We start from the raw sequence: 27897 nt of genomic DNA, 5'->3' as shown, positions 1-27897 counted from the left end.
CAGAAATAAGAACCCTAATGGAGCTGTTGGCAAAAACAGAAATACGCACAAGGGGGTGGAGTGTGGGGATGGGGTACTGCAGGCTTGGCTGGTGGCTCGGTTCTTTAGAGGGATATGCCTGGCCAGATTCCCCATCTCAATCTCCCCAGATATCTCCATGGTGACTGAGAATAGGTGCTGAGAGAACCATGTCTAAGGATAGCATTTAGGGGCTGCTGCCACCCCTGGTAGCTACTATGTCCACTGCTCCTACCCATTCATCCATTCACCCACCCATCCACCCATCCATCCATCCATCCATCCATCCATCCATCCATCCACCCACCCACCCATCCACACATCTATCCATCCATCCATCCATCCATCCATCCATCCATCCACCCACCCACCCATCCACCCATCTATCCATCCATCTATCCATCCATCCATCCATCCATCCATCCATCCATCCATCCATCCATCCATCTATATATCCATCTATTTACCCACCCATCCACCCATCTATTCACCCACCCATCCACCCATCCACTCACCCATCCATCCACACTTTCCAACTTTCACTTTCTTTTGGTAAAATAAGCAAAGCTGTCCTGATCTATTGAACATTTCCAAGTGTGTGTCTCATTGGCATCACCTCCAGAACTTCATCTTCCTAGACTTTGTCCCCGATAGACCAACACTGCCTTCTTCCCGTGCCTCTGGTACCCACCATGGTACTTTTTGTCTCTATGAACCTGACTACCTTGAACTTGCACATAACTAGACTCAGGTCCTATGAAGTCCTTAAGTACATGGTATCCTGGAGATCCATGATGGACCAGGAGTCATTACTCCCTTCCTTGTTCAGCTTGATGAGTGTCCCGTGTCCAGAGGCCACAATTCCGTATTTGCCCCTGCCAGGTACTTGGATTGTGTTTATCTCTGACTGGCTACACAGAAGTGCATGTACTGTACAATTATTTTGTTCAGGGGGAGCCTGCATTCTGTTGTTTGTGACTGAGCCCCCACACAGTGTAGGGCCATGGTGGCTTGTGGTGGCCAGGATCAAATCACCTGTACTCACACACCTCTCTTCTCCAGGAGTGGGAGCTGAAGAATGGGACATAGAGGGAGGCCAGCCGCACCAAGACAGAGACTGCGTACTGCCACCAGCCTCATACGTGTGCCTCCCAAAGTGGCCTGAGCATGACTTCAGAAGTTTGGACTGAGTCTGACGCTGACCCTTGGCCAGCGTGCGTGCACGCTCTCTACTGTATGACGGTGCCCTTTAGGAAAATTTACTTTAAGACTTTGGTGTCCAAATTTGCTTGTTAGAAAGCAGAAACAAAAGGGGTTGACAAGTTGTTTTGAAGTACCCTCTGGCAGATGGGGCAGGTATGGTTCTGAGGCTCTCAGCTCAACCCTAGCTTGCAGCCATGGACCATGTGCCCCTGGGAGATGGAGTGGCCCAAGCCTTCCCCATGTGCGGCCAGAGTCCATACATCATCCTGTTTGCCAGAGAGTCCTGCTCTACAGTAGCATGAACTCCTTGTGTCTCTGCAGCACCCCCCTCCGCCTGTCCCCTTTCACTGGAGGTAAAGCCATGAGGAATAGTGCTGAGAAGTGATTTTTAAGGTTTGGTTTTGTTTGGGGGCAGACACTTTTGTTACCAGGATGGAAAAGTCATTCTTTTTGCTAATGTTTTCTTTTAAAGAAAATGTCCCTTTTTATCACGTGCTAAGCTTAGATTTTAGGGACTTTTCAGAGGCCCTGTTTCCCATCTTATGATGTATTTTGAGAGGCAGCACTGAGCTTTTCAGTCCTTGGCTAGCAGTTGCCCCTTCGCCTTGACCTGAGACCCCTGCCTCCCCTACTGCCGGGCAGGAACTCCTCAGCCCAAGAGGTATACTGGTCACCGTCTGACTGTAGATCTAACAGTCGGGGCTGGAGCTTCCTTTGGAAATAGAGCAGGTTCAAGAACCCATAGTCAAGTCTTGACCACCTTTGAACAGAGACAGATCCTTCCAGAGCACCTCCCTCCCCTTTATAGTTGAAGCCATGGCTCACAGGTGCCCTCCTGTGCCCAGGTTCTGACTAGGTGGGTCTCCTCCCCTCCCCTGCCTACCTCTGTGCACTGTTTCTTGGATAGTTCATTTGCTCAATATGCCCAGCCTATAGCTCACGGATGGGTCTAGCCTCTCTATCCTAGGGGTCTGAGAGTCAAACTGGCTTTTTGGGCTTCCAGGATACTGTCCAGACCTTTCCACCATGGAAAGTTGAAGGCAGTGAGGGGGAGTTAGCCATCCCCGCAGACTAATTCGGGGCCAGTTATACACAGGCAATGGGCTTATTCCCGAGACTGAGAACCTGGTGATGTGATGTCGGAGGCAAGCCTTCCCACTCCAGTGCAGAATGTCCTCAGCACACACAGGAGGAAAGTTTCCCAGGCACTCTGTAGAGGTGCCTTTTGGGCTTGCTCTCTGGGCAGCCTTCATGGTTAGGGTCTATGCTCTGTGCTTCAGCCCTGATGCAGCTGTCTTAGAGTCACCAAAGAGCAGCAAGGTGGTCACCAGTGGACAGGGACACCACACCAGACGTCTAAGCTGCTCAGCTAGAGGTCCTCCCTTCTCAACTGTCCTACGGTGCTTCACTCTCGTGCCTTCCTCCACGGGGCAGTTAGGATTCTGTGTGGACTAGTTTCTGCCAGGGAACTGTGGGGAAGGACCAGGAAGAGGGATATAGCCTTTTCACGAGCAGCAACTATGGGAGCCCTTGGGTCATCACAGGGAGCTGTGACCATTTCATGTCACATGACATTGGTGCTCTGAGAGGAAAGAGTTTGACCTGCCATAATCTGTTGCCTGTGGGTCTCAGAGCAGTGCTTTTGGCCACTCTGATGGCAGCCTGCTTTGCCAGTAAAGTTGTGCCCGGCTTTGATTGTTACCAAAACAAGGAGAACATGCCCAACTTAACATCCAGTTTTGGCCAGCATAGAGGGACATCTGTAATGGTGCGAGGATGTTAGGAGAGCACCATGTTCAGCAAATATGCCAGATGGGTTTGTCCTGATGAACACAGTAGCTCCAGGTCCTGGTGTTTATGTCTTGTGCTGAGAAACTAGGCTTGTAATTCACTCTACCCTCATGGATCCTGTAAGTTCCACTGAGCCATCTAAAGTAGGTCCCAGGGAAGGCAAGGCTCCCAACACAGGGTTCTGCTGTCCTGTATTCCCCTTAATGTTCTTAGATTTGGTCAGAAAGATAGTTTAAAGCATTTGCTTCAAAATAAGTTATTTATTTGTATATGTTCAATAAATATAGTTTTAATTTATATATGTACATATTGGACACCCATGAGACATCCGGTCAGGATGCTCAGTGCTCTCATTCTGTGACCCTCCCAGAGCCACAGGCATGACCCCAGCCATCCATGGCATAGGTCTGCTTCATGTGGAACCAGGTGGGCAGAGGGCTGAGCCATCCTCCTTCTGTGAGCTGTTGGGTCCTCTGGACCATGGGAGGTGCCCCACCTTTTGGGATCCCTCTTTGTCCAAGGCCATAGTGTTTCTTGGGGTCTACTTTTGTCACAGTTTGGCAAGATGTCACCAGCTCTCATAGTCCCCTCCACTTTTGTGTCTGTTCACTAACCCTTTGTATACAAACATCATGCTAGCCTGTGGGCTTGCTGTGGTCCCTGGCTGGGGCACGGGTGCGAACCCTCACTCTCACACAGTCTCATGTACCAGTGTTCTTTCAAGGGTGAGCATGCGTCAGCCAGGATGACCTGTGAGCTGGGTATGGACCTGCTGCACTCAGAATCTCCCAGAATCCTTGCTGCTCTCCTGCTTCGTGCCAGTATCTTGTCTCTTCCCTATGTATGCCTTGGTACTGGGTGCTGCCTCGCCCAGCTATCCCCCTCATTCAGCCACTTTCCCAGTTTGTTCTTGGCTGTTTCTTTGTCGCTAAGCCCACACTGATGGACTGGAGAACTGGCACTTTCGGAAAACCCACTTTGAAAAGCAATATCCCAGGCCCCTAGGCCACTAAGGAAGGCTTAGCATCCACTGTGTGGGGCTGGCAGTCCCCCGGTTATAATTCACATGCAGGCAGCAGCTGGAGTGCCCCTGATCTCTCCTCCCAAAGACAAGGGACAAGCCTCCCCTGCTGTTGATAACCACCCTGTGCCACCCTCTGGGGATACCTGAGCCATGTGAGTCCTCCCCCCACACCCAACCTCACCAGCACACAGGATACCTCCAAGGTCCATTCCCTGGGTGTGGCCAATCAAAATGATTGACTGCCATCTTCCTCCTCCTCTCCTTCCTTCTTCTAAAGTCATTTAAACCAGAAACATTTCAAATCCATGACATATTTTTAAATTAACTGAATGTCTGGGTCCTGTCCCCACTGACGTACTACTAGCCACACCAGAGGGCAGGTTTTCTACTGTGAAATAGACTGAAGATAACAAGAACACTCCTGTGCTGTCTACACACAGCTCAGCCCCGGGAAGAGGCCGAAGCCATGTGTGGCCACGTCACTGGTGTGGGAAGCCCGCCCCTTCTTTTTAAGGGACACCCTTTGCCAGTAGCTGGGAACTGTACTGGCTTTGGAAACCTCTACTTCCCACACACCAGATTGGATTATCCTTTCAAAGTGGAGTCTTCAATTCATACTTCTTAGGGACCAAAGGTGTTTCTAATGTGATAATGTTTTTTAATTGATTTTCTAACAATGGTTTGCTTTCCATTTTAACCCATTTTTACATTCTAGGTATTCCAAATAAACTGCTCGTGGCTCCAAGTTGTAAAATGTTTTCACGTTATGAATGTAATTATTTCCTTATTGTATTTTTTAAAAAACTAAAGTCATATTTAAAATAATCTTGGAAAGACACAGGCAAAGCAAAGAGAAAGGTTTTTTTTTTTAGTTAACTATGTTGGTAGCCCATTTGGAATGACTGTAAATATATTTTGATTGTTCAGCTCAATGTATTTAATTCAGAAAGTAAAAAATTTTTATGCAGAGAGACTTGCAATGAAAAGAACCCTAGTTTTCAGCCCATTTCCCTCATTTTGTAGTCACTTCATCCAACTTTTCTGCTTTACAAACTGATTTTTCTACTGTTGTAAGTATGTACCCATCGACTGGCGCCCATTGGCGGGACTCGTTTGTGTTTTAATAAAGTTGTGCTGTGCGGCCCAGCCTCTTGTCCTCCTGACCGTGGCTCACAGTGCAGCCCAAGACGTCCAGAGTTGCCTGAGTCGTCATTTCCGGGGACATCGGAGGCCACCAGACAGGTGGGAGGGGCCGTACACGAGAAATCCCTCGGCTTTAGAGAATCCTTGGGCATATTTCTGTGGACCTGAGTATTTAACTCAGTAGACACTGTCACTACCTCCTTACCTCCCGGCTCTGTGCCAAGTGCTGGGAACAGAAACCAGTCCCCTGAACTGGAAACTGCTTTCGGGGAGCCCGCAGAACACAGGTGTACTCTTCCAGTGGAGGTTCCATAGAGATGTAGGGAATCTTAGGTGAGGTGACTAACTTTAAAATCCCTTTGTAGAGTTCTGAGAGGTGTAGGGATTATGTAAGCTGGGCAGTAGCTGCTTGCTGCCCAGTGTGGGACAAGGAGACAGGTGGTGAGGGGAGGGTTGGGGTGGGCTGTGGAGGATTTGGGGAGATGGTCAAAGGTCCTGTAGAGAGGAGTAGGGTGCCTTATAGGCTTCTCGGGGCCTCCACAGGTACCCTGTCAGCTGATGGCTGGCTAGTGAACAGAGAGCAGAACAGATGTGGGAACCAACCCAGGGAGGCCCCGCCTGCCTCAGGGGCTGTAGTCAGTAACTTGAGCAACACTGTGGAGGAAATGCCCAGTGGGGAGCATGGTGGCCACAGGCAGGAGCTAAGTCTAGGACCTACTACCAGGCTTGACATTTGGATCCAGAGCCATTGGGTCCAAGCACCTGGGGACTGTGGTGAGAGATGTGGTGGTGTTCGGGACATGGGCAAACCCAGAGGCCCACTCAACCCACTCATGGCTAAGGTGTTGGGTGTGGGTGAATCCCAGCCATTTATCACAGGTGATGGAGGGTCTTACTGCACTGGATCTGGAGATGGGACCCAGGCTCCAGGGCAGCTGTGAGGACACAGTATTCCCCACGGGCATTCAGTCTGTGGGGGTTCCTGGAGCTGTATGAGCTCTGAGAAGGTAGGGCCCACCCACCCTTGTCCAGGGCTGGCCACTGAGTCATTGAGCCTGTTTGTAAGCAAGCCCTCAGGGTTTGGAGTCCTGGTGTGCTGCTGGAGAATGAAGGGACTCTTCAGTGTTTAAAACTGAGAGGGTGACTGAGTGCTGGGCGCTCTGGCTCTGGGGTATGGTCTGTAACCCAATGACACAGAGCTTATCAGAGATGCACGTCAGGAGCCCCTGCAGGAAACAGAGGAGATTATCAGATGTCTGTGACTCGGGAAGTTTGCGACAGATGTCAGTTTTATAAGACTGTTAAAAAAAAAACTGGTTCTCTCTTCATGGGAAGAGACTGGAGAGTCAAAACCTGAGGGGGAGGCACAGCTGGGATAAAAACTCAGTGGGCGGGGACAGGTGTGCCTTCCTCTTGAGCTGGAGGTGGGTGCCCAAGCTGTTCAGGAGCATGGAGAGCACCCTCACAAATACCCTTAATAAACCTTCCCAAGAAGCACCAATCAGAGTAGAACTGGGCATCTCCTTTCTGGGGTGCTAACCTTCCCTCTGGGAGTCTGGCTGGCCTACAGAATGGCTCGCTCCAGGTCCAGTCTGCCTCTAGAAATGCCAATTAAATATCCATGTGCAGACTCACCAGTCCAGAGTCATGGCCTACTGCCTCTAGGGGATGTTTGTCTCAGCATTCTACCAGATGTGATACTGACTGCTACACATGAGACATTCTGCTGATTGGGTCTCCAAGGAGCAAGTTAGGGGGTCTAGTGAGACAGGCCAGTCCCAGGGCCATGTCAGGAAAAATTGAAAATGGAAATTAGAGGCTCAGAAAAACCACGCCTACATCTACACCCACGAGGGAGGCTCATATCCCCTTTGCTACAGATCTTTTAGGCTTACCTTAGATTGTCTCTGGGCCAATTTCAGATCATAGCCTGCAAAGGGACCTGCAGAGGTGTATCCCAGTGTCCCACCCACTGCACCTGTAAGCAGATACTTCTCTTTCATTCCTGGCCACTCAGACCTGAATAATCACACAGGAACTATATTAATTACAACACTGTTTAGCCTATTAGCTCAGGCTTCTTATTAGCTAACTCTTACATCTTAAATTAATCTATTTCTATTAATCTATGTATCACCATGAATCTGTGACTTACCAGTAAGGTTCTGGCATCCTTCTCCTTTGGCAGCTACATGGCATCTCCCTGACTCTACTGCCTTTCTCCCTACATTCAGTTTAGTTTTCCCTGCCTCGCTCTGTTCTGCCATGCCATAGGCTAAAGCAGCTTCATTAACTAATGGTAATAAAACATGTTCACAGCATACAGAGGGGAACCTCACATCATACAACCACCCACAGCTGTGAGATCACAGTCTGTTACTATAGCCGGCTTACAGGGCTCACAATGGTTGCGGAGGAAACCTGCTCCTGAGATGCAGAGGCTTTGCTTCTGGGACATGAACTCTCAGCTTCTACCTGCACTGCTGAAGAGACCTCTAGAGGGGACATTGTTATGCTGAGTTGACAACAGATGACACAGCCTGTGAGGTGGTGGGACCAGCAGACCCCAGCCAGGCTGCAGCAGAGCCTTGAAGAAGGTGGAGTCTCCTCTGAGAGTTTTGAGATGGATGCCTCCTTTTGCCCTTGGCTTCTTTCCCACGTTCATGTAGATATACCATTGAGTGCATGGTGCTCCCAGCCCTTCCTACTCCTTGCTCTCCGCCAGTGGTGTTTGAATTCCCCTTGGCCAGCAAGAGAGCCCCTGAAGGTTCTTGCTTGCTTTCTGAACAATGCTATATCCATATTTTCTACTTTTAAAAACCAGTTTTTCCTTTATAAGCATGCCACCCTGGACAGAAACCCAGTCCCACACACCTTCCCATCAGCGCTCCAAGAGTTCAAGTCCCACCAACCCTGCTTCCCTGTTCTCAGTCAGCTCTTGACAGGACAACTTCAGGCTGCAGCCATGCGCTCCACAGACTCACTCCAAGCTTTCTTTGTGTATCTTGAGGAGGGTCCAGAGGCCGCTGGACTCCTGCTTCCTGACACACTGGGAGAGAGGGAGCACTTAGCCCCCACAGACTAGAAACCCACAGTCTGTTACCACAGCCTGTCCCTGCACCCAATCAGAATACCATGGCTCTGTGGGCCAAACCTTTAGAGGAGCGCCACACTTCAGCTGTTTATGACTTCCTTTCCTAGCTTCCCCATTGACCTTGAGTGACCTGAGGGTCTGAGGGACAATTTTCCTTTTCTGACCTCGTCCATGACCAGGGCTCCCTCTCCCTTCTCACCCCTTACCTCTCCTGGTCCCACAAAAGTAAGAAATGGATCCTTCTGGCCCATTTTAAGAATGGGGTGTGTATAGCGCACATCAGAGAATTGCAGTTAGAGGAAGCACTAGGTCCCTGTCTTCCTTAGCTTGCAGCTGGTGCCTGCTTGCCGTGGCTCTCTCAGTTTATCCTAGGATTGAAAAGTTACATGCAGATATGTGATGGAGCAGAAATGGGGAATCTTGGGACTCAGGGGGATGGGGAGTTTGGGCAGGGATTATGCAAGACCATTGAAGATTATATCCCCCTGAAGAACTCAGCCAATGAAGAATTCAGGAGAAGGGAAATGTAATTAGGAACATACAAACACCATGGTTTTATTGCACTACATCTATGAACCAGTCCTTCTTGCCTTTTCTTTAGGCTGACCTAACTTTGTGAGGTCATAAAATTAACTGCATTGCTTTCACTACTTGGAGTCTCCAGTGCTCTTAATATGAAGTGAGGGTTTATTTCTCACGCCAGTCCCTGCTGTGGCCGTGTCAAAAAGGCACCTGCTGTGGTCATGGGTGGTCTGAGCATTTCCAGATCTGGCTGGCACTGCAACTCAGGCCCCCCCCCTTACTATGGAGTGGTTTTCATTTCTGCTTCACGGAGACTGCCAGAATGGCCCATGGAGCTGTGGGATGTGCCTTCTGCTGGAATTGATGCATGGCCAAGACTGAAGCTGTCATTATCGCTGAGATGCCATTGCCCCATCATTGCCCTGTTGGTAGGCACAGCTTAGTATTGCTTTCTGAGCCAAGATCTAGGTAGGTCATTAGCAGAGCTGAACACGTGGGTCATAATGACATCAGCTGCAGGCTGCCAATGCTGCTGTTAGCCCAGCGGTGAGCCAGCAAGTCCTGGACTGGGCCAAGTGCATGGGCATACTGGGACTGGGCATGCTAGGTTTGAGATTCTTGTTACAAACAGTCTCATCTATACTACGACAAGGGAGCATCGCCACCCAGTTCCACAGAACATAACCATGCTTGGCTGCTATTCCTGCACCTCGAGGCATCTCCACGGCCAGTGTTTCCGGGATGAAGCAGAGGAGCTATGGACGCCTCTCACAGCTCTCATGGAAGGAGGTTGGCTGGACCAGGCATCCATGTACTGCATTGGAAGTGCCTACAGATGCCCTAGCATAGAACCTCCTTTCTCTGCAAATCCAGTCCCTCTGTAAGTCACCAGGCACTCACTACTGATGCCCCTGGCCAAGACCTGAGAGCACAGTTCGAGGCATGAGGAGGCTCTGCAGCACTTGAGCCCCGGACACTTAGGTTAGATGTGTGAGGGCCTGGGCATGCACGGGTGACTGTGAGGGAGCTGGAAGAAGGGCTGGGGGAAGCTGAGTGCTGAAGAGGTGTGCTGTTGGGAGGTGTCACCTGCAATATCATCTTCATTTCTTGGTCTCACAGCACACCTTCAGTGAAAGACCTTATCAATACAGAGCCCAGGGGCCATAGCAGGAAGAGGACATGGTGTAATCCTGCCCTCTCCAAAGTACCCCCTCTTCCCTCTCCAGCTCCTACACTGCACACACACAAGGCTCTCTGGTCTTTGTATATCCTCCCAAATGCTCAGGCTTCAGCTCCCATCCAGCACAAACAAACACAGCTTCTCTGCAGGAACCTGGCTCCTGTCCCTAGACTGGGTTGCTCGCAGCTCCCATGTGGTCACCTTCCCCCTCCCTGTCTTCATTAGGGTTTCTAAGCAAGTTGGGGAGGAAAGGGTTTATTTGGCTTACACTTCCAACATTGCTTTTTATCACTGAAGGAAGTCAGGACTGGAACTCAGATAGGGCAGGAACCTAGAGACAGGAACTGATGCAGAGGCCATGGAGGGGTGCTGCTTATTGGCTTGCTTCACATGGCTTGTTCAGCCTTCTTTCTTATAGAATCCAGGATCACCAACTCACCATGGGCTGGGCCCTCCCCCATTGATCACTAATTGAGAAAACGCCTTCCTCACAGCTGAAGCTCATGAAGGCATTTTTTTAACTGAGGCTTCTTCTTTGATGACTCTAGCTTGTATCAAGTTGACATCCAAAATGAGCCAGTACGCTCTGCCAGCCTGGGATCACCTGTAAGGTTGGGTTTTGGTCTCACTGTCCTCCTGGCCCTGCTCTAGTCTGGCACCCAGGTAGAGGGATAATTCAAGGTCAGAGGTGTCCAAGGCTTGGAGGACATTTTAAAGACTTTAATCTGGAAAATCCTCCTGGATTCTTAAGAAAAGGGCATCTGTGGCACAGAAAATGTGGCAGAGAGGCAGCGTGCACACAAACATGTGTCCGGCCTCCTCTCTTATTTCTACTCATATCCACTGGGGGCACACTTTGCCCTGGGGGGTCACAATTCTAGGGGCATTTGTGGTTGTATGTGTGTGTGTATGTGTGGTGTAGTATGGCATGTATGTCGTAGTCTGGTGTGGCATGTAGTGTGTTTGATGTGGTGTGGGTGGTGGTGTGTGTGTAGTGGTATGTGTCTTGTAGTATGTATGGTGTGCCTGTTGTGTTCGTAGTCTAGTGTGGCATGTAGTGTGTTTGATGTGGTGTGGGTGGTGGTGTGTGTGTAGTGGTATGTGTCTTGTGGTATGTATGGTGTGCCTGTTGTGTTTGGTGTGGTGTGTATGTTATGGAATGGTGTGAATGTGTTGTAGTGTGTGTTGTTTATGTGTGTTGCATTTTGACGTGTGGTGTTTGGTAAGGTGTGTATGTTGTGGTATAGTGTGAGAGTGTTGCAGTGTGTGTGTGTGTGTGTTGTGTTGTGCTGCGTGTATTGTATTTTGGTGTGTGGTGTTGTATTGTGTGGTGTGGTATGGTGTGAGCTGAGGCAAAGAGGGATCAGCCTGCTGGAGATGGCGGTTCCTCTTGGTCTTAATGCCTTTCTCTTTGAGTGCCCAGCACCCCCAAGTATGTTTTTCTCTGTTTTCTCCTGTATACTGCTTGCTTTGGTTCCTGCCCCATTGTGACCTGGTTCCTGCTTATGTTTTCACTTTCTGGTTGCTATGACACAAACAGGCTGAGGAAAAAAAAAGAGTATTCTGTATTCTCTAGATTACAAGGAAATCGTTCACTCTGAATGCTTATTTTGCTTTCTTATAGATTATAAATTTGAGAAAAAGGTCAAACATTTCAAAAACTTTTTCGAGTGATGGGTCCTTTACAGGCAAGATGAGATTAGAAGTTCATTAGGGTCCCAGGCACATCTGTGAGGACAGACATCTAAACAGACTCGCCTACTTTCGTGGTCTTTAATAAGGAAAGAGAGAATACAAGTACCTAAGTCTATGTAGGTAAAATCTCCAGAGGACCCTGTGGAGAGGGAGAAAAAAAAGATTTGGGATAGGCTCTGATATATCTTCTTTTGTCTAAAAATGGGTCAGCGGAAGTAGAGGCCCCTAGGAACTCTTCATTCCATGGGTCTTAAGAACATCTGCCGTTGGGCTTGATGGCACACTCCTTTAATCCCTGCACTTGGGGCAGAGGCAGGCAGATCTCTGTGAGCTTGAGTCCAGCCTGGTCTACAGAGTGAGTTCCAGGACAGCCACGGCTACACGGAGAAACACTGTCTTGAAAAATAAATTTTAAAAAATTTAAAAAAGAAGGAAAGAAGACCTGATATTTTCCTGTACACAGTCTTGGTCTAAATATAAACTGAGGATAAAGCAGTGAGTGATCTTTCACGTGAAATAGTAATCAGAAGCAGGAAGTCTCCAGAGTTTTAAGCAGGTCCAGGCACAGACTGAGAATCAGATGGACCGGGTTTTACTGGGTGAAGCTCGATACGCTGTTACACGTTCCTGTGCTTCCTAAGCACTTCCGTTTCTGCCATGTGTTATCACAAAAGGAAGTACCTTTGGGAAAAACCCAGAGGTGACAGAGGGGTTCGGGCAGAGCAGGGATGTCGGAGAGTCAAGAGCACAAGAATGGGTGAGGCTCTGGGGCTCTGAAATCAGGTTGCTGGGCTCTGAGTATCTGGACTGAGTCTCGATCCTATAGTTAAGATAGAGCATAGCATCTTGCTCCACTACTGCCGTATTTCCCAATGCTGCTTTACGACCTCAGATACCACACTCTTGGCTAGTCCCCGGGCTGGGCACTATACCCAAGGCTCTATGGAGGTTGGAGGATATTGTTCTCCTAGTGGTGAAGCATATCCTTTCAGATGTCCACAAGCTGTGTCGTGATCGTCACCTACCCGAATGATGCTTGGGACTATGACGCTTCCTCCCAATTAAATAATGGCCGCTCCTTCGAGGGTGGCTTTAGGCCTCTGGCTGTGAGGATCTACCCTCTCTTTAGAGATGTAATCGGGAGGGTGGATGTCGATGGCTGGTTCCTGCTGAAATGATGAGGTAGATGACAAATAGCAATGGCTGGATTGGACTCAGCACGTGTTTGAAATCTTGCTGCCTGAGTTAAAAAGAACCCGTGAGCTGCGTGTTACCTGTTTCAACTGGGTGATACCAGACTCTGGGCCATGTCACAGGCATGAAACTTGCATACCCAGGAATTTTCTTGCCTACGGCCTCCAGCCTGCTCACCTGGGGACCAGCTAGATGTAAACCTGCGCAGAGGCAGAGTGTCAACCCTGCCTGGCAGTTGTGGCTGATAATAGGCCTGGTTTATGGCCGTTCTGAGGGAAGCACCGACTGACTATCGGGGGTCATTTGTTCCCCCAATACTGAGTTTTTCTGGTTTTAACTCTGCGTCCTGGATCTTCCCTCTCAGAACCAGAACATACGCAATGCAAATTGTTCCTCTGGAATTTCTGCAAATGATTGACACTTGAAGAATTTTTTAATTGACAGGTAGGTGGATCCCAGAATGAGGTTCACAAATCTTGCTTCTGGGCTCCCCCTAGTATATACCGTGATCATTTGTACAATGGGCTGATCGGCAGGAGGCTCCCTGCCTCCTCCTTGCATTTGACTCTGTCTCTAGCTCTGTGAATGTGGCTGAGTTACTGCCCACTGGAAATGTCTTCACCGTGGTAATAGGATCAGCAGAGCAGCTGCAGAGAGAACATGGCAAGTGGTGCTTCTGTGCCCCTTGAAGCTTCTGTGGTTTATGGTAAATCCAATGTTTTGAGCACTGGTGGCATCAATGTCTTGAATAACAATGAGGCTCTAGGGATCTGGGCCCAAGTCCCCACAGTTGGGGACAGAATGGCAATCTGACCCTGTTGAAGATCAAAGGAGAAAACCAGGAAATGGCAGGGACTGAACCATTAGCAGGTGTGGACTTCAGTCCAACCTCCTCCCAGGACAGGCTCCTCCCTGGTGACAGACTGGACCCGCCCATCCAGTGGACTAGAGAATTTGGGTAGGGAGGGAGAGGGCAACCCTGACCCAAACCGTCTCTCTCTTCTACCTCATTGCAGATGGGACAAGTTGGCTTCAAAATTCCTCCACAGTTGTCCCTTGGATACCCTCTCAATCCTGGGCAGAATTAGATTCCTAGGCAAGAAAACCCGATTTTCTTTTGTCAGGAGGCACAGCCCCAGCATCCCCTGAGATGTTTCCCTTTGCAGGAGATGGTGGGAGAATTCAGACTCATCTATAGTCACAGAGCCCTCTAGTTAGTGAGTCCTTAGGATAAAAGGGGGTGTTACAGGTCTCCAAGCAGTTGGTCACCCCAAGTCCAGCCAGGGACTTAAGTTACACTAGACTTAACAGTGAGTCTCTTGCCCAATGTAAACCGCTGGGTTCAGTTTTACAGAGGAACAAATGGCTTTTGCGATTACATTAACTTGTCGTGCACTATTTGAGCTCCCTGAAGGCTGGCTCTGGAGTCTGGATTTCCCATTTCAGACCCAAGCATGTTTTATCTCAATGTCCTCCAAAACCACCTCTCCTGAGTCCAGATGGCCCTCCAGCTCTATGACAGGGATAAAGGAGAACCACAAAGAGCCAAATAATGAGGGAACTGTGACTATTACAATATATGATTAAAAACTTTATATCTACTACTTATACTCCTTCAAAACCAGAAGCTTGGTTATGGGAGTTCTCTCTGGGTACTGTGTGAAGACTGCCTTGCGTTTCCTATAGGGTTAACTGGAACCTTACCATGTAGCACTGTGGTAGCTTGAATGTAACTGTCCCCATAAACTCATAAGGAGTGGCACTATTAGGAGGTGTGGCTTTGTTGGAGGAAGTATGTCACTGTGGAGGCAGTCTTTGAGGTTTTATATATGCTCAAGCCACGCCCAGTGTCTCAAGCCACTTCCTGTTGCCTGTGGGTCAAGATGTAAGGACTCTCAGCTCTTTGTCCAGCACCATGTCTGCCTGCATGCTGCCTTGCTTCCTGCCATGACGACTATAGACTAAACCTCTGAACTGTAAGCAAGCCACCCTCATTAAATGTTTTCCTTTATAAGAAAATAGTGTCTTTTCACAGAAATAGAAACCCCAAGACACCCACAGTTTACACAGGTAATTATGAATTTACTACCTATGCAATTTGGATTCTACTTTTTTTTTTTTTGCTAAGGGGTTATTATACAGCACTATCTTCTAAGCCAAATAATTGCCATGACATCACCTGTGTCAATTTGCGAAAGATTGTCACAGATGGGCTTGTTGAGTGCTGGTCTGTTAATGTCCTGGTTTCTTATAATATGACTGAGTATTTTTCCAGAGTAGGAAAGAAAACTGGAAAGAAAGCCGGTTATGAAGGTCTGAGAACATTATAGAAGGTTTGTAAAAGCTCAGACTTCAACACATTGCTGTCAAACTTCTGCCTAGATCAATTGAGTTATTTGGCTACTTTTTGTAACAATTACAAGGACTGTCTTAATAATGAAAATATACATCTAATCTAAGTTTATTTAAATGTTTGGCTTTTGCCCAAGTTTTATCCAAATATTTCACAGTTCTAGACTGAAGTAACTGATGTAGGTGTCCAGTCATCTTCCCTAGAGGCTATGGTAATGCTACAGCCAGAGGGATTAAAAGGGAATATCCCCCCAGCCCTGCTCCCATCCAAGGTCAGCTAGGCTTTGGGGTGCTTTGTGGCACATCTGTAGAGAGTCAGTCCCCTGTTCTCTCATTCAGTGAGGCCATGGAATCTTCTCTTTCTTGGACTGAAACCTCCCTCAGCACTGTCTTCTCTCAACATAGACCAATTAGAGCGGCCATTGTCCCTCCCCCTGCCATGGCAACATTTGGTGCACATCTCTGAGAGGTGGGGAAGGAACAAGAGTTAGGCGGACATAGGTAAACTAGAACATCCAAAGCAGGCTGTCGGTCACTGTGAGAGGAAACAGCAGGAAGGCATGGGAGGCGGTTTCTGAATGGGACCAATAGAGAAAAGGGGAATACCCAAGGGCCCTGTAAAATCCCAGGTCAGTGTCTGTTTAGGGACTTCCAGCCTTAGGCCCTTCCCCTACCAAGGGAATACACCCCCACTCTCTGTGTGGCATGTGGCATGGTATGTGTGTGGTGCAAATCGTGGTGTGAAGTATGCATAGATAGGCAGTAAACATACCTTCATACTAAGGCAGACGCGGACCATGTTGGCTTGGTATGTGTTGTGCTGTGCTGTGATTTGTGGGGTGGTATACATGTGATATGGTGTGTGATGGGGTGATGTATGTGCTTGAAGTATCCGTATATGTAAAGCAGAAAGCAGCTCTTCACACTAAGGCAGACACAGACCCTGTTGATTTAATCTTTGTTAAAAGCATCACAAATGATTTATTTGATTTTTTTCTTTTTTTTTTAGAAAGGAAAAACAAAGAACTCATCACCTCTGCTATGCCCACATGCCAGGTATGCACAGGGCCCAGTGGAGAGTGACATGAGCCCCTGAGCTGGTAGCGTCTGGGCTGCCAGTGGGTGCTTTTGCCCCTGGCTGTACAATGCATGGCACCTCAGCTAATGAGCAGGGGAACCCCGTGCCTGCATAGTGGCCTGCAGTTATGGAGATGAGAACCAGGGAGGCTCCTGGGTCTACACACTCCAAATGTCCTTAAGAGAAACAGTAACATGAAATCCAAATAGCTAGGGAAAGCCTACCCACGTGTCCGAGAGAGGGGCACGGCATGCTCGCCGAAGGCAAAGACCTACAGATGGTACTCCAGGCACTGGTGAGCTAAAGTGGGGGGCTATGTCCAGGGGTTCTGTGCTGACTTTGGACGTTGTGGGGACTGTGTGGAGCATGAGCATCTTTTGTGTGACACTGGGAAAACAAGGACGTGGGGACATGGATGGGGGGAAAGGGCTCTACTTGGGTTTCTTTTGGAACAGCAAGAAGATCTGAGGAGCAAAATTCCTATGGTGTCACTGCCTTCACTAGTACTAGGTTCCCATCTGTAGCCCCTCACAAGGAGGGCAGCCTACAGTCACCACTGGAGAGACCCCTAAGCCCTAGAAAGTGGCAGGAAGTGAGGGATGCTGGGGTACAATTGGGACCGTCCAAAGACCATCTTTGTGCCCCACAAAGTTGCCTTGGTCTTTGCTGTCCTGTCTGTGACATGAACAATTAGACACTCAGCCCATCCCCTAACAGAGACCAAGTTCTGGAGCTGTCCTGCGTGAGGGTCTGTCGTAGCCCTCTTCTCTTATATAGGCCACATCTCTTGTTCAGGGAGAACTGGTGGGTACTGGTGGATGCACCAAGCAGCAGCAGAAGGTGTAGAGACACCAGGGCCTTGGTCTAGGCCTGGGTTCTGATGGGGCAACAAGAGTCTGGAGGTGGGAAGAGGGAAGAGGAGGGGAGGGGGAAGGGGTACTGACTTCAGCTTCAAGGCAAAAGGTGAATTGTGCCAGCTCACAGTGTCAGCCTGTGCTGGGCCCCTGACCCAGCAGTGGGAGCAGACAGCAGCAGGCACCCTGCAGGGTAGGAGCAGAGAGCTGACCCAGGAGCCACCTCCACTGCTTGCTTTCTACGACCCTGAAAATGTCACCAGTCTCTGGGTCCTCTACTTTGTTTTACCAGGAGACACTGCCCTCCTACACCTCTTCTCATTGGCTCTACATGGGTCTCTCCAACCGCAAGGCATCAAAGCCAGATGCATGCAGCTCATGTGTCTTTCTGGGGCCTGTGGACTCTTCTAGAGCCCAGGCCTGGTGGAAGCCAGAGTCATCAACCTAGAGGCAGTGGAAGGCTGAGCAAGAACTGCATGTAAGGGTCCGTTCCTTTCTTGCCCCTCCCCACCCCCGCCCCATAGCCCTGAGGGAAAACCAGAGGATCTTTGCCCCTCTAAACCCAGTCCTGGGCATCCTAAATAAGGGTTTCTGAGAGTGGGATTCTGACAGGTCTTAGATGGCTTCTATTGCCTGGCCTTGAAAACAGAAAGTTAAAAGAAAGAGCCCCCAGACTCAAATAGCTCTACCCTCTACCGAGGCAGGTATTAACCCTGCAGTGGGGAGAGTGGCCACCTGGAGGGGGATGCTGAGCAGGCCTGGCCTGTAGACTTCCTGGCTCTGGGGTCCTCTGCAGGGACTGTGGGCCTGGGCTGACAGGTCTGCAAGTTTGGTGTTGGGGGCGGCTGCGGGGTCACCCCAGGAATGGGCTGGGAGAAACCAGGCCAGGGCAGCATGTCCAGGTCTGAGGGCTGTGATGCCTCAGAGTCAAGGGTGGGGACTTGGTGTGGCACCACAGGCATGTGTCCAGGTGGGTCATGAGTCGGCTGCCCCAGGACCCCATGGGCCAGCTGGGGCTGACAGGGAGAGGTGTTTGTCCTCTGAGTGGGGACAGCTAGAGGAGATGGCCTTTCCACGGGTCTCAGGGGGAACGTCATTCCAGCTGCACTGGTGGTCCTGCGCCCTCTGTGGAGGAAGCAGGAAGAGAGTGTCCTGGCCAGCTGGTGCCATCAGCCCACCAGGTAGCTGTGCATCTCACGAGAGTTGATGCTCAGGACCACACCCGAGTGGTTGCCTAGGGAACAGAAGGAGGAAGCCCATTAGTGGAGATGGTGGGAAACAGACCACACAGGAACACACGTGACCTCAGATGCACCTGGGGCCAACATGCAGCGGGCACTGTGGCATCCCCTGTGCCTGGTGCAGGGTGGGGGTGGGGTCTCCAGTGTCTTAGGTGGTGACAGGAGGGAAGAAAGTGCCAGGTGCCACCACAAGCAGTGGTCCAGAGGGCTGTGCAGTGAGGCACTCACTGACCTGCGTGAGGGCTAACCCTGGCATCGGCAGCAAGGGGGCGCAGGAAGGGCTGAGGCTCTGCCCCCTCTCGGCAAAAAGCACTGTGGTGTGAGGTATAGACCAGGAGACAGGGAAGGAGATGGGGGGGCACAGGGGGAGAGAGGGAACACAGTGATTGTCAAAGACAGGTTAATAGATGTCCCAGCATGGGCTGCATTGTGAGACCAGGGGATGTTCTTCACAGCTGTCTCCCTCTCTTGCTGTGTGCACAAAACAGATGGTACTAGTCAGGGGGAGGGGCTGGTGCTACCCAGGCTGTGGGGGCCAGCTCGGGGGCTGTATCTAGCTATCCGTGTGACTCTCCATCAGGGCCTCCACCTTACTGGCCCCAGTTAATCTTCTGTACCATCAGTTGCCAGGGCACCATGAAGGACTGTCATAAGCAGTGTCTAGTCCACATCAAGGTCCCCATTAAGAATGTCCTGGCACTATTACTAGGTGCTTACATGTCACATGTGGCTGCGGGATAGTGGACTTCCTGAGACCCCCACACCCTCCTAGCAGAGGCTATGATTTCCTTGCATGAGAGCGGGGCCTGGTTATCTGGGCAGCACTTGGCTGCAAAGCACAAAGTTAAGCATAAGGCTATGCACAAGGCTATCTTCCTCCAGCTCCCTCTTGTCACACGAGCGACTCCAAGGCCAAGTTCCAGCTACCCATCTGCAAACACTGAAGCAGCTGCTGCTCCCAGGGTCAGACAATGGCCAGAAGTCCTAGGTCTGGTACCTCCTGAGTGCTCAGTAAGTCACTGATGCTGTGAGGGCCCCAGAAGCTGCACATCCATCCTCTGATCAATGCCCTGGGCTGGCAGATGTGGGAAGTGGCTGGAAGGGCTGGGGAATCTGCCCCTCGCGCTCAGAAGGCCTGGAGAATGCAGGATGGGATCAGACTGCCCTTGTGCCACCTTGGGTGACTGAAGACCTTGCTGGGTCACTAATTCTCAAGGTGGGGGCCATCATGACTCTGAGGACCAACAGACTGGGATACAGGTCTTTCAGGTGAATGCCTGTGACAGCTAACCTGTACAGAGCCTTGCTGTGTGCCACTCTCTGCAGAGTGCTCACAGCCACTAAGGGTGAGTAGGCAGAGGTACCCACCAACACCAAAGGGCTATGGGTAGGGCCTGTATGGGACAGAGATTCAGGTAGTAGGGCTCTGGTTAAACCTGGGCACTGTACCAGCTAAGGAGCCACAGGACAGAGAAAATGATATAAGGGAGATGGGGAGGAGGGGCACAGCCAAGGTGCCAGGTCTGGTCCTCTCCCTGCGGGCATGACAGGAAGGGAATTACCTTGGTGGAAATCCTGTGTAAATGGTAACGCGCGCTGTTCTGAGGATCCATATGGACAATGCTTTTGAACTCTGTGTTTCAGTAAACAGCTAATGGGAGTGCAGGGGAGGATGGGGGTGGGGCAGTCTCACACTCCTGGGAGGGAGCTCCCTGCCTCTATGGGGGCTTTTCAGGCTGACCACCCACTCTCCCAGGAGGGTGCCCTCAGGCAGCCTTTAACTTCACCCTGTTAGCCCAGGGCTCTCTCTTTATTGTGGCAGAACTCATGACCCAGAGACACCCTCTAGCAGGGCTGGCCCGGTCTGTGCCCCTTGGGCTCTGATGGACCCCTTGGTGGTGGGAGCAGAAGGGTCCCCATGCCCCGCCTCCTACCCTGCATGGTGCTCTGGGCATCCTCACTGTGGCTCACGGGACTCGTCATCTCCTGTTCCTTCTCGTTGTGCATCTGGGCGTACACCGTCCTGCCCGGGCGTTTCCTGCTGGCCAGAGATACAGCTCCGCTTTGAATGAGTCCTTGGTCCCAAGTCCCTGGTGGGCATGGTGTAGACAGTGCCACCCAAGACTGTTCCCCAGGGAGCCCACCCTCCAGTATGTGCCCTCTACCCAACGTTCTGCTGTCCACCGCTAGCTGCATATAATCACCTCCCTATTCTTTATCCAGGCACGCTACAGCTGTGGAAGCTCTGGCTTCTTTGTCTCCTAGCACCTGGCAGCCAGGACAGTAACACACACACACACACACACACAAACACACGCGCACGCACGTGCATGCATGCACAAGCACACAAGCACATACACACCTACACAGTGCTGGGGCAGTCCTGAGGGGCAGTTGTTGAACTCTGTCCATCTAGACTTCCTGAGACTCCACTGTCCACTTTCTTTCTAGTTCAGGCCCCGGGGGGGGGAGCAGAGAGGGTGACAGAGCACATTCTGCCCCACTAGGACTGGGGCTCAGAGCCACAGGCAGGGCCCACTGTGTTGAGAATAGCCCCACTAACTCCAGCCAAGTATAGAAAGGTCATAGGCCCATTCAGAGACACAGAGACTGAGGCCTAGGGAGTGGTGGTGGCGAGAGCGTGCGGAGGCGTGTGGAGGTAGGCACATTCGGTCCCTTGAGTAGGAGAGGAACTAGCTGTGCCCAGAGGGGGTATGAGTCATGTCCGCTTCAGGAAGGGACACCTAAGTGATGGACTTAGATGTTGGGGGTGGCCCTACCTGTCACTATAGACTCCTGAGTAACCAGTGACAGTCCTGCCAGCCCCACAAGGGGCTCGGTGTCAGGGAGAAACAGACTTTTTTGGTGGCTGTAAGACTCAGGAACATTGAGCGGCTTGTTACCTGGCATCCCAGTGCTGAGGACAGCATCAGTCAGAACACAGCCAGCCCCCTAGCTGCCACGGGCTAGGCAGCGCAAAAAGCCCAGATGGATAAAAGGAAAACGACGCTCTAAAGCTCTAAAGTCCCCTTCTACTGACTGCTCAGAATTCCTCTGCCCTGCTCTGCCTTTCCCCCTGGGGTTGCCTGGGCATTTGGCCCCCCATCTGAGCTCTCTGTTTTTATGGCAACATATCTCTCCCCTCCAACTTTAAAGCTTGAGTTGGTTCAGAATGATGGTCTTGGCCCTGAGGATGTGGGACCAGCCTCACTCTGGACATATCCGGTGCCTCCCCGTCTTGGCACATGGCAGGAATTGTCCTGTCTTCTGGGCCACCACCACCACAGGCAGCATCCTCCTGACAGTTTGTAGAAGAACCACTGGACACTTGGGGAATCTGGAGGGCGAGGCTGACAGTCACCCACAGGGACCAGAACTCTGTCCCTGCTATGAGCCTCATCTACCGCAGGCAGGACCACAGGCCTCTGATTGACCATCCACAGCCCTACATTTCCCACACAGGATGGGACCAAGTCTAGAGGAGAATCCATGCTCACAGTGACAGTGACATCCACTCATGCAGATGTCCAGGAGCATCCGTCTGCTTGGCCATGGGCATCCACCCAGACCCAGGACTTGGTCCTACCGCTTGTCTCTCCACCCAGGGCTCATGTCCCACCATCCTGGAGCCATGCAAGGCAGGAATGCTGCTCAGTGGGCTACTTTTCTTCCTCCCCTCCTCAGCCTCTTCCTTTGCATCCCCTTTTCTAGACAATAACACTACAGCTATGAAGGGGGAAACCTTTAGCTGACTGAGGCAGGCCTGTGGCAGGACAGCATCCAGCCAGATCTCTGAGGTATGCTCAAAACTAGGCCACCCGTAGGGCTGCCTGCCATTTAGGTCCTGGCCCTGTAATATGAAGGGTGCTAGGGGACAGAGGTGACTAGAGTATTGTCACTTTGGCCTGTAACACAGTGTTCCAAGGGTGTCCTTGCTAGAGGGTAACAAATAGCAGGCACAGGCCCTGAATTCAGGTGGGTTTCACAGGGGGGTTGGTGGCTGTCTGCCTCCAGGAAGCACTACCATGCCTATCACCTTGTAGTTGGGTCTGTCGAGTGGGCTTGTATCTTCCCATGGTCACCATCCTAGAGCTGCCTCCCAGTGGAGCCCATGAAGAGGACTCTGAGCTCTGCCAGCCATCAGCCCCACTCAGCACATTGGCATAGAAGATGAGGGGCATGGCTTCTTCCCAACATCCATGGAGCTATCCCATGTGCACTGTGAGGATGGGCCACAGAGGGAAGAGGGGTTTAAAGGTCTGTATAGACATATGGTCTCTCAATCCCCCTTGGAGTTTCTGGTGCCCTCAGGTCACTGGAAGCCCCTGTGGCAGCCATAGCTGAGGTGTAGGAAGCCGGGAGGCAGAGGTACAACAGGCCAGTCCTGTCGCACCAGCCTTAGGCTCAGTATTGTGCCTCCTCGAATCCTGCCTCCTCAACTGTAGGGCAAGCAGTGTACCCTCCAGGGAGGATGAGTGAAGAAAGAGATGCCCTGAACCTGTGATGAGGACAAGGCTGAGAAGAAGGGAGACAGAGAGTCTCCTGGTCACCAGCACAGGGAAAGAAAGACTCATACCACCTTCCTCCATGGCCTGTGGAAGCCACCGCCTCTAGGGCCATGAGTGGCTTGCCACATGTCAAGGCTGCTGGGAGGCCTTACCTTTTGTTTTTTTTTTTTTGTTTGTTTTTTTTTTTTTTTTTAGGCCTTACCTTTTGAACTTGTAGAGGATGAACGCTCCCACTGCAAAGAGCCCAATGACAAAGAGGACCACCACGGCCCAGTAGCCACCACTGCCACTTGGCCTTTGAGGACCTACAAGAAGAACAGCAAGAGGAGAAGCTATGGGCTGGTTGTCCCCAGCCCTGGCCTAGATGAGCCTACTTCATGCTGTCCAGCAGGACTTTCACACATGGCTGAGTGGACAGCAGGTTATGAAGGATAAAGAACATGATATGTGGTCTTGGAGGGTTGGCCTCTCTTCCTGGCGAAGTCCTACTATAAGTAGGACCCACTTTGTCTGGGTTTCCTGCAGAGGAGAGCAGCGCCCTTCTGTACTAGTTTTGGTGAATTGGCAGGTTCCTGATGGTTGTGGTGGCTGCCTCCATACAGACCATGCCAAGATGGTGAGGCCCAGGGCTAGCTGTGTAGGAGTTGATGTGTCTAGCCAGGGATGCCCCAGGCAGAGGAATTGCTGGCGGCCAGATAAAGGTTCATACAAGCCCTATAATCACTCTCAGCATCCACTGGGCTGGTCTCATGCCCACCGTGACCCAGAGAGGACCCAATATGGTCTGTCACCTTCATCTGTGTCCCTCAGGTCCACCAGGATACGGAGCCCTCCTCGAAGGATGAAGCTGATCCTATGGGAGTTCAGTGCCTGCTGCACGGCTGCCAGTCTCTGTAAGCAAAGGAGGTCACTGGAGAGTCCTCTGGGCCTGGGAAGGGATGCTGTCTAATGCCTCTGTGTTCTCATCAGGGAATAGCAGGAGAGCCCAGCAGTGGGGTTCGCTAGGAGCCACTGATGGTGCAGGTAGTCATGCTATCAACCAGCTCTCATTTCAACACAGAACAGAGGACAGGCTTCAGTATATGTGTGGGGGAGGTGGAAGATCTGGAGTACTCCCAAAGTCCCCACCCTGGTAATGGTCAGTGAGGCTTGCAGGAAGTGGAAGACCACAAGTACAAGACAGAGCAGGACACTCCTCTTAAGAGGGGAGTTAGAGGAGCTGATGGGTTAGGGAATTCTGGGGGGGGGGGGAACACAACCCCTGTGACATGGCCAAGAGCTGAGGCTCGCAGCCCACGTCAGAGCTTGTCCAGGCCTCATCATCTTTGTGTTACCACCTGTCAGCCACTGAGCAGGACCCAGCATGGAAACCCAACTGTGCCCAATGACACTCATGTCCATACGGCTACGTCTCTGAGATCCTAATCCTAGCTAGATCCACTGAGCAGAGCCAGAAGCTGCAACGGGCACAGAATCCCAGTCTTCGGAGGAGAGAAGGCTTTGCCTCCATCCGCACCCTGAACATTCATTACAGGCGCACACTCCTGCACACTGACACCAGGGAGTGGTCATCCCACGACCTCCTGGGTGCCTGGCTGGCTACCACTGTCCCTGTGACCTTGTCTTCACCTTCACAATGGAGCCAGTTGGCATAAGACTACTCAGCATATGGGGGCCTCTCTAATGACAGTCCCCAAGGTACCCCCTGTCGAGGCACTTCATGGAGGATACCCTAGGATTGCTGAGCCGACTTCTGGTTTGCCCTGAGGCCCAGGGTCTTCCACAGTGCTCATCTGTGTGTCCCAGTACCCCTAGCAGCGAAGCTGAGATCAGATGACAGCTCCAGACGATGGTGTTAGAGAATGGAAACCATCCCCACAAGCTGCCTAGCCTCCTCCCCCTGGAAGCTGCTTATTTCATCAACCTTGGATGCCAGGAGATGGTGGTACCCCAGGTCAGACAGCATTATGGAAAGAAATAAACCTTCAAGTGATGTCCCACAGAGATGTGCTTGTCAGGAATGACTCAACCTATGCCCTCAGCCACCCAGCCCTGCCCTGCAGGGCACACCTGGGCTCAGGTGGCCATGGACATACCTTGTCACTTGTGAGGCTCCTCTTCCTTGTGGGCCTGGGAGGGGGCAGGAGCACATACAGGTCCGCTATGGTGGGCAGTCCTGGCTTTACTACGGTCACCAGCAGCTCCTCAGGGATGCTGGTTTCCTGTGGGGACAGGCAGGACACTTGGATCCTCTACTGTTCCTCATCCTTTGTCACAAGCTAAGTTTGCAGCAACATCCGCCCTCTCTTCCTGACCTAGGTATGTCCTGGCCACCTGTCCTGCTCCACACTCCTGCCTCTCAGCCCCTTCCGGGTTCTGGCCATGGCCCTCATGCTGCCCCACCTGCTCAGGCCTGCCCTTGCAAGCATTTCCCCATCCTGAGCCTGGCCCAGTCCTAGCCATATACCTGTGCAGCCCCTAGCTCACAAAGCTCAGCTCCTGGGGAGCCCTCTGCCTCCTGGGAGTTTCACTCCATATCCGCTGAGCTAAACTCCTGCTCCTTCATTACCCAGAACTCTTTCGCCAGCAGCGTTCACAGGAAGTGTGGTCAGGGTGGGTTTCTGCCTGTGGTAGTCTTAGCTAGGGGACTAGCCTCTTCCTTTCTGGGCACCTAGGGACTTAGATATCCCACTGCCCACTCCAATCCACTACCTTTGTCATGAGTTGCCTGAGAGAAGTGATCACCCATGTTTTTTTTTCTATGTCTGAGGAGTCCAGTACAGAAAAAGCACCCCACAGATGGGAACTGGTAGTGGCTTTAAGAGCTCTGGCTCATCAGAGGAGAGGAACTGACAGTGTCTGTCAATGTAGTCCTGTCCCTCCCTCTGAGTGTCCGACCCAGGGCAACCCACCACTTCCCAAGCAGCCCCAGCCTTGTCCCACCCTAATTTCTCAGCCTACAAACCACACCATGGCTCAGGATAGAACTGAAACCCAAACCACACCTTGGAGAGAAGCCGGGTGACCACCAGCCCCACGTCCTCCCTCCACTCAGGAGTGTTGGGGTTAAAGGTGTCCAGGTCTCTGGAGAACTGCAGAGGCACCACCTGAAACTGAGCTGGAAGAGACAGGGTGGAGCCAGTGAGGTCTGGGGTGTGGCTGGGACCCTGGACAAGGTAGCAATGCCATATGGTTCAGATAGCCTCACCTCTACCCCCACGGACCAGGTTCTGTGTCTGGAAGATAAGAGCCCTCCTTTTGCTCAGCCCTCAGTTCCTGACATGTACTGACGGTGACAGTGGCTATTATCCGGGGAGGGAGCGTGGCATTGCGTGCACCTGCTTCATGAACTCTACCCTATGATGTCATCTACTTCAACCCACTGGCCATCCCCCCATGCCAATAGTCCCATGAGATTAGAGGGCCCATCTTGTCACCCACATTTTATTTCTCAGGGCCCACAGCTCTGTTCTAGAGTCAGGGGAGTTCTAACCCCATATTGTCACCTCCCCTGGCTTCCTTCTCCTTTCTCTTATTGAGAGAGAAATAGCTATGGGGAACAGAGGGCTCAGGGGACAATGAACTGTGACCCAACACCCTATGCTGTGGGCAGGGAAGGGAGGACCAGCCCAGGGCAGCCTCATCCTTCAGCCTGCAGGGTAATGTGACTGATCTCTGTGGTCCACGGCTGAGGGACTAAGCTGAATGAACTTCAGGTGTGCTGAAGGGGTAGTGTGCATTGGGGAGACCCCTCCTCCTCCAGACACAGTATTTTACTGAGGGGTTGACAGCCCCAGAGAGTGCAGATAAAGCGAACACCATCCCCAGGTCCTCTTAAGGACCATCCTCAGAGTGGCAAGTGGAGAAGCTCATGGGGACATGGACGCTCATCTTTTCTTGTTAAATCACTGAGCAACAGACTCATAGGTCTCACAAGACACACTATTCATTTTATAGAGAGGAGAAACTGAGGTTAGAGAGTCTGGGGCACTTCAATAAGGCCATACAGCCAGTCACAGAACCCAAATCCGCCTGGACTCCTGTACAGCCTAGGCCACCCAAGAGTGAGCGGGCCCTCTCCAGTTGTGCACCCATGCTGACCTGTGTAGGAAGGAGGGGGATAACTCACCCAGGACGCGGATGACCCTGGAGTCCTGCAGTACTGAGTTCCCACAGGCAGCCTGCACCGTCACACGCACGTCCCCAGCATCTGTAAACCGCGTTGTCACGGAGTTCTCCAGGGAAAGCAGAGGCTGTGGGCACAAGCAGGATCAGGCCTGTCTGGCAGGATGAAGAGCTACGGTCCACTTTCAGGACCATCCTGGGACTGTGCTGGCTTTCCTCAGCAAGTGGGAGGCTGGAGGTTTCTGCACTGGCAGTGTCTAGAGGTGTGGGGGATGCTAGCACACCCTGGCTCCAAGCTGGACCAGGAACATGCCCTGCCTCCATAGCATGGCACAGTCTCTAGAAGAGGCTGCCTGTGGCCTCATCTAGAGCCTTCTGGTTGGTTCCTAAGCAGCACAGGTCAGGCTCTGTGTCCCATCCCAGTTCAGTTCACTGTCCTACTCACGGTAATGTCCCAGCAGGAGCTCAGGCCCTGCCCTGTGGCAGGAGGCAGATAGTCTCATCATGGGTGAGTGGTGGCATCACCTGGGTAACAGGTCAAGCTGTGCCTTCTATAAGCAAAGGCTCTGGGAGATGAGTATGGAGCTTGGGGCATTCAGGTGGCAAAGCTACACAGAGCCTCAAACCAAAAGTCCTGGTACTTTTACAAGCCCCCCACTACAAGAGGCAAGACCTTATACTTGAAGCCCTTCCCTTCTCTTAGCCCTGTGTGTCAGCGTGTCTGTGGAGGTGTAAGGCTACTGCACACAGAGTGAGGAAAGGGTGCCCCTGCCTAGGTCCTATCGATGGAGATTCTTGCTCCCTCATCATATGCACTGTGGCCTCGTTGTGTCTCCTTTTCAAGAACAGATCATGATTTGCCATGGCTCACAGTG

At 51.5% G+C, this 27897-nt stretch overlaps 2 protein-coding genes across 4 annotated transcripts in view; one reads left to right on the top strand and one right to left on the bottom strand.

The window, feature by feature from the left end:
- Afap1 (actin filament associated protein 1) overlaps positions 1-5228 on the top strand; it is a 117668-nt gene extending 112440 nt beyond the window's left edge. For both annotated transcript variants that reach the window (XM_075943777.1, XM_075943778.1), the window contains one exon: positions 1081-5228. In XM_075943777.1, coding sequence (XP_075799892.1) covers positions 1081-1107 — 27 coding nt within the window. In that variant the 3' untranslated portion in view covers positions 1108-5228. The remainder of the gene's footprint in view (positions 1-1080) is intronic.
- A 10936-nt stretch (positions 5229-16164) lies between these two features.
- Sorcs2 (sortilin related VPS10 domain containing receptor 2) overlaps positions 16165-27897 on the bottom strand; it is a 380264-nt gene continuing 368531 nt past the window's right edge. The window contains exons 21-27 of one of the 2 annotated variants that reach the window (XM_075943775.1): positions 27027-27150; positions 25903-26015; positions 24994-25119; positions 23689-23788; positions 23100-23202; positions 20324-20430; positions 16165-18382 (exon numbers count right to left, since the gene is read on the bottom strand). In XM_075943775.1, the coding sequence (XP_075799890.1) occupies positions 18318-18382; positions 20324-20430; positions 23100-23202; positions 23689-23788; positions 24994-25119; positions 25903-26015; positions 27027-27150 (738 nt within the window). In that variant the 3' untranslated portion in view covers positions 16165-18317. The remainder of the gene's footprint in view (positions 18383-20323; positions 20431-23099; positions 23203-23688; positions 23789-24993; positions 25120-25902; positions 26016-27026; positions 27151-27897) is intronic. The other variant, XM_075943774.1, reaches the window with a different exon arrangement.

The sequence above is a fragment of the Microtus pennsylvanicus genome, chromosome 12 (assembly GCF_037038515.1).
Source record: "Microtus pennsylvanicus isolate mMicPen1 chromosome 12, mMicPen1.hap1, whole genome shotgun sequence".
NCBI lineage: Eukaryota > Metazoa > Chordata > Mammalia > Rodentia > Cricetidae > Microtus > Microtus pennsylvanicus.
Note: the sequence above shows the minus strand (reverse complement) of the source record. Positions and strands in the feature narration are given on the sequence as shown.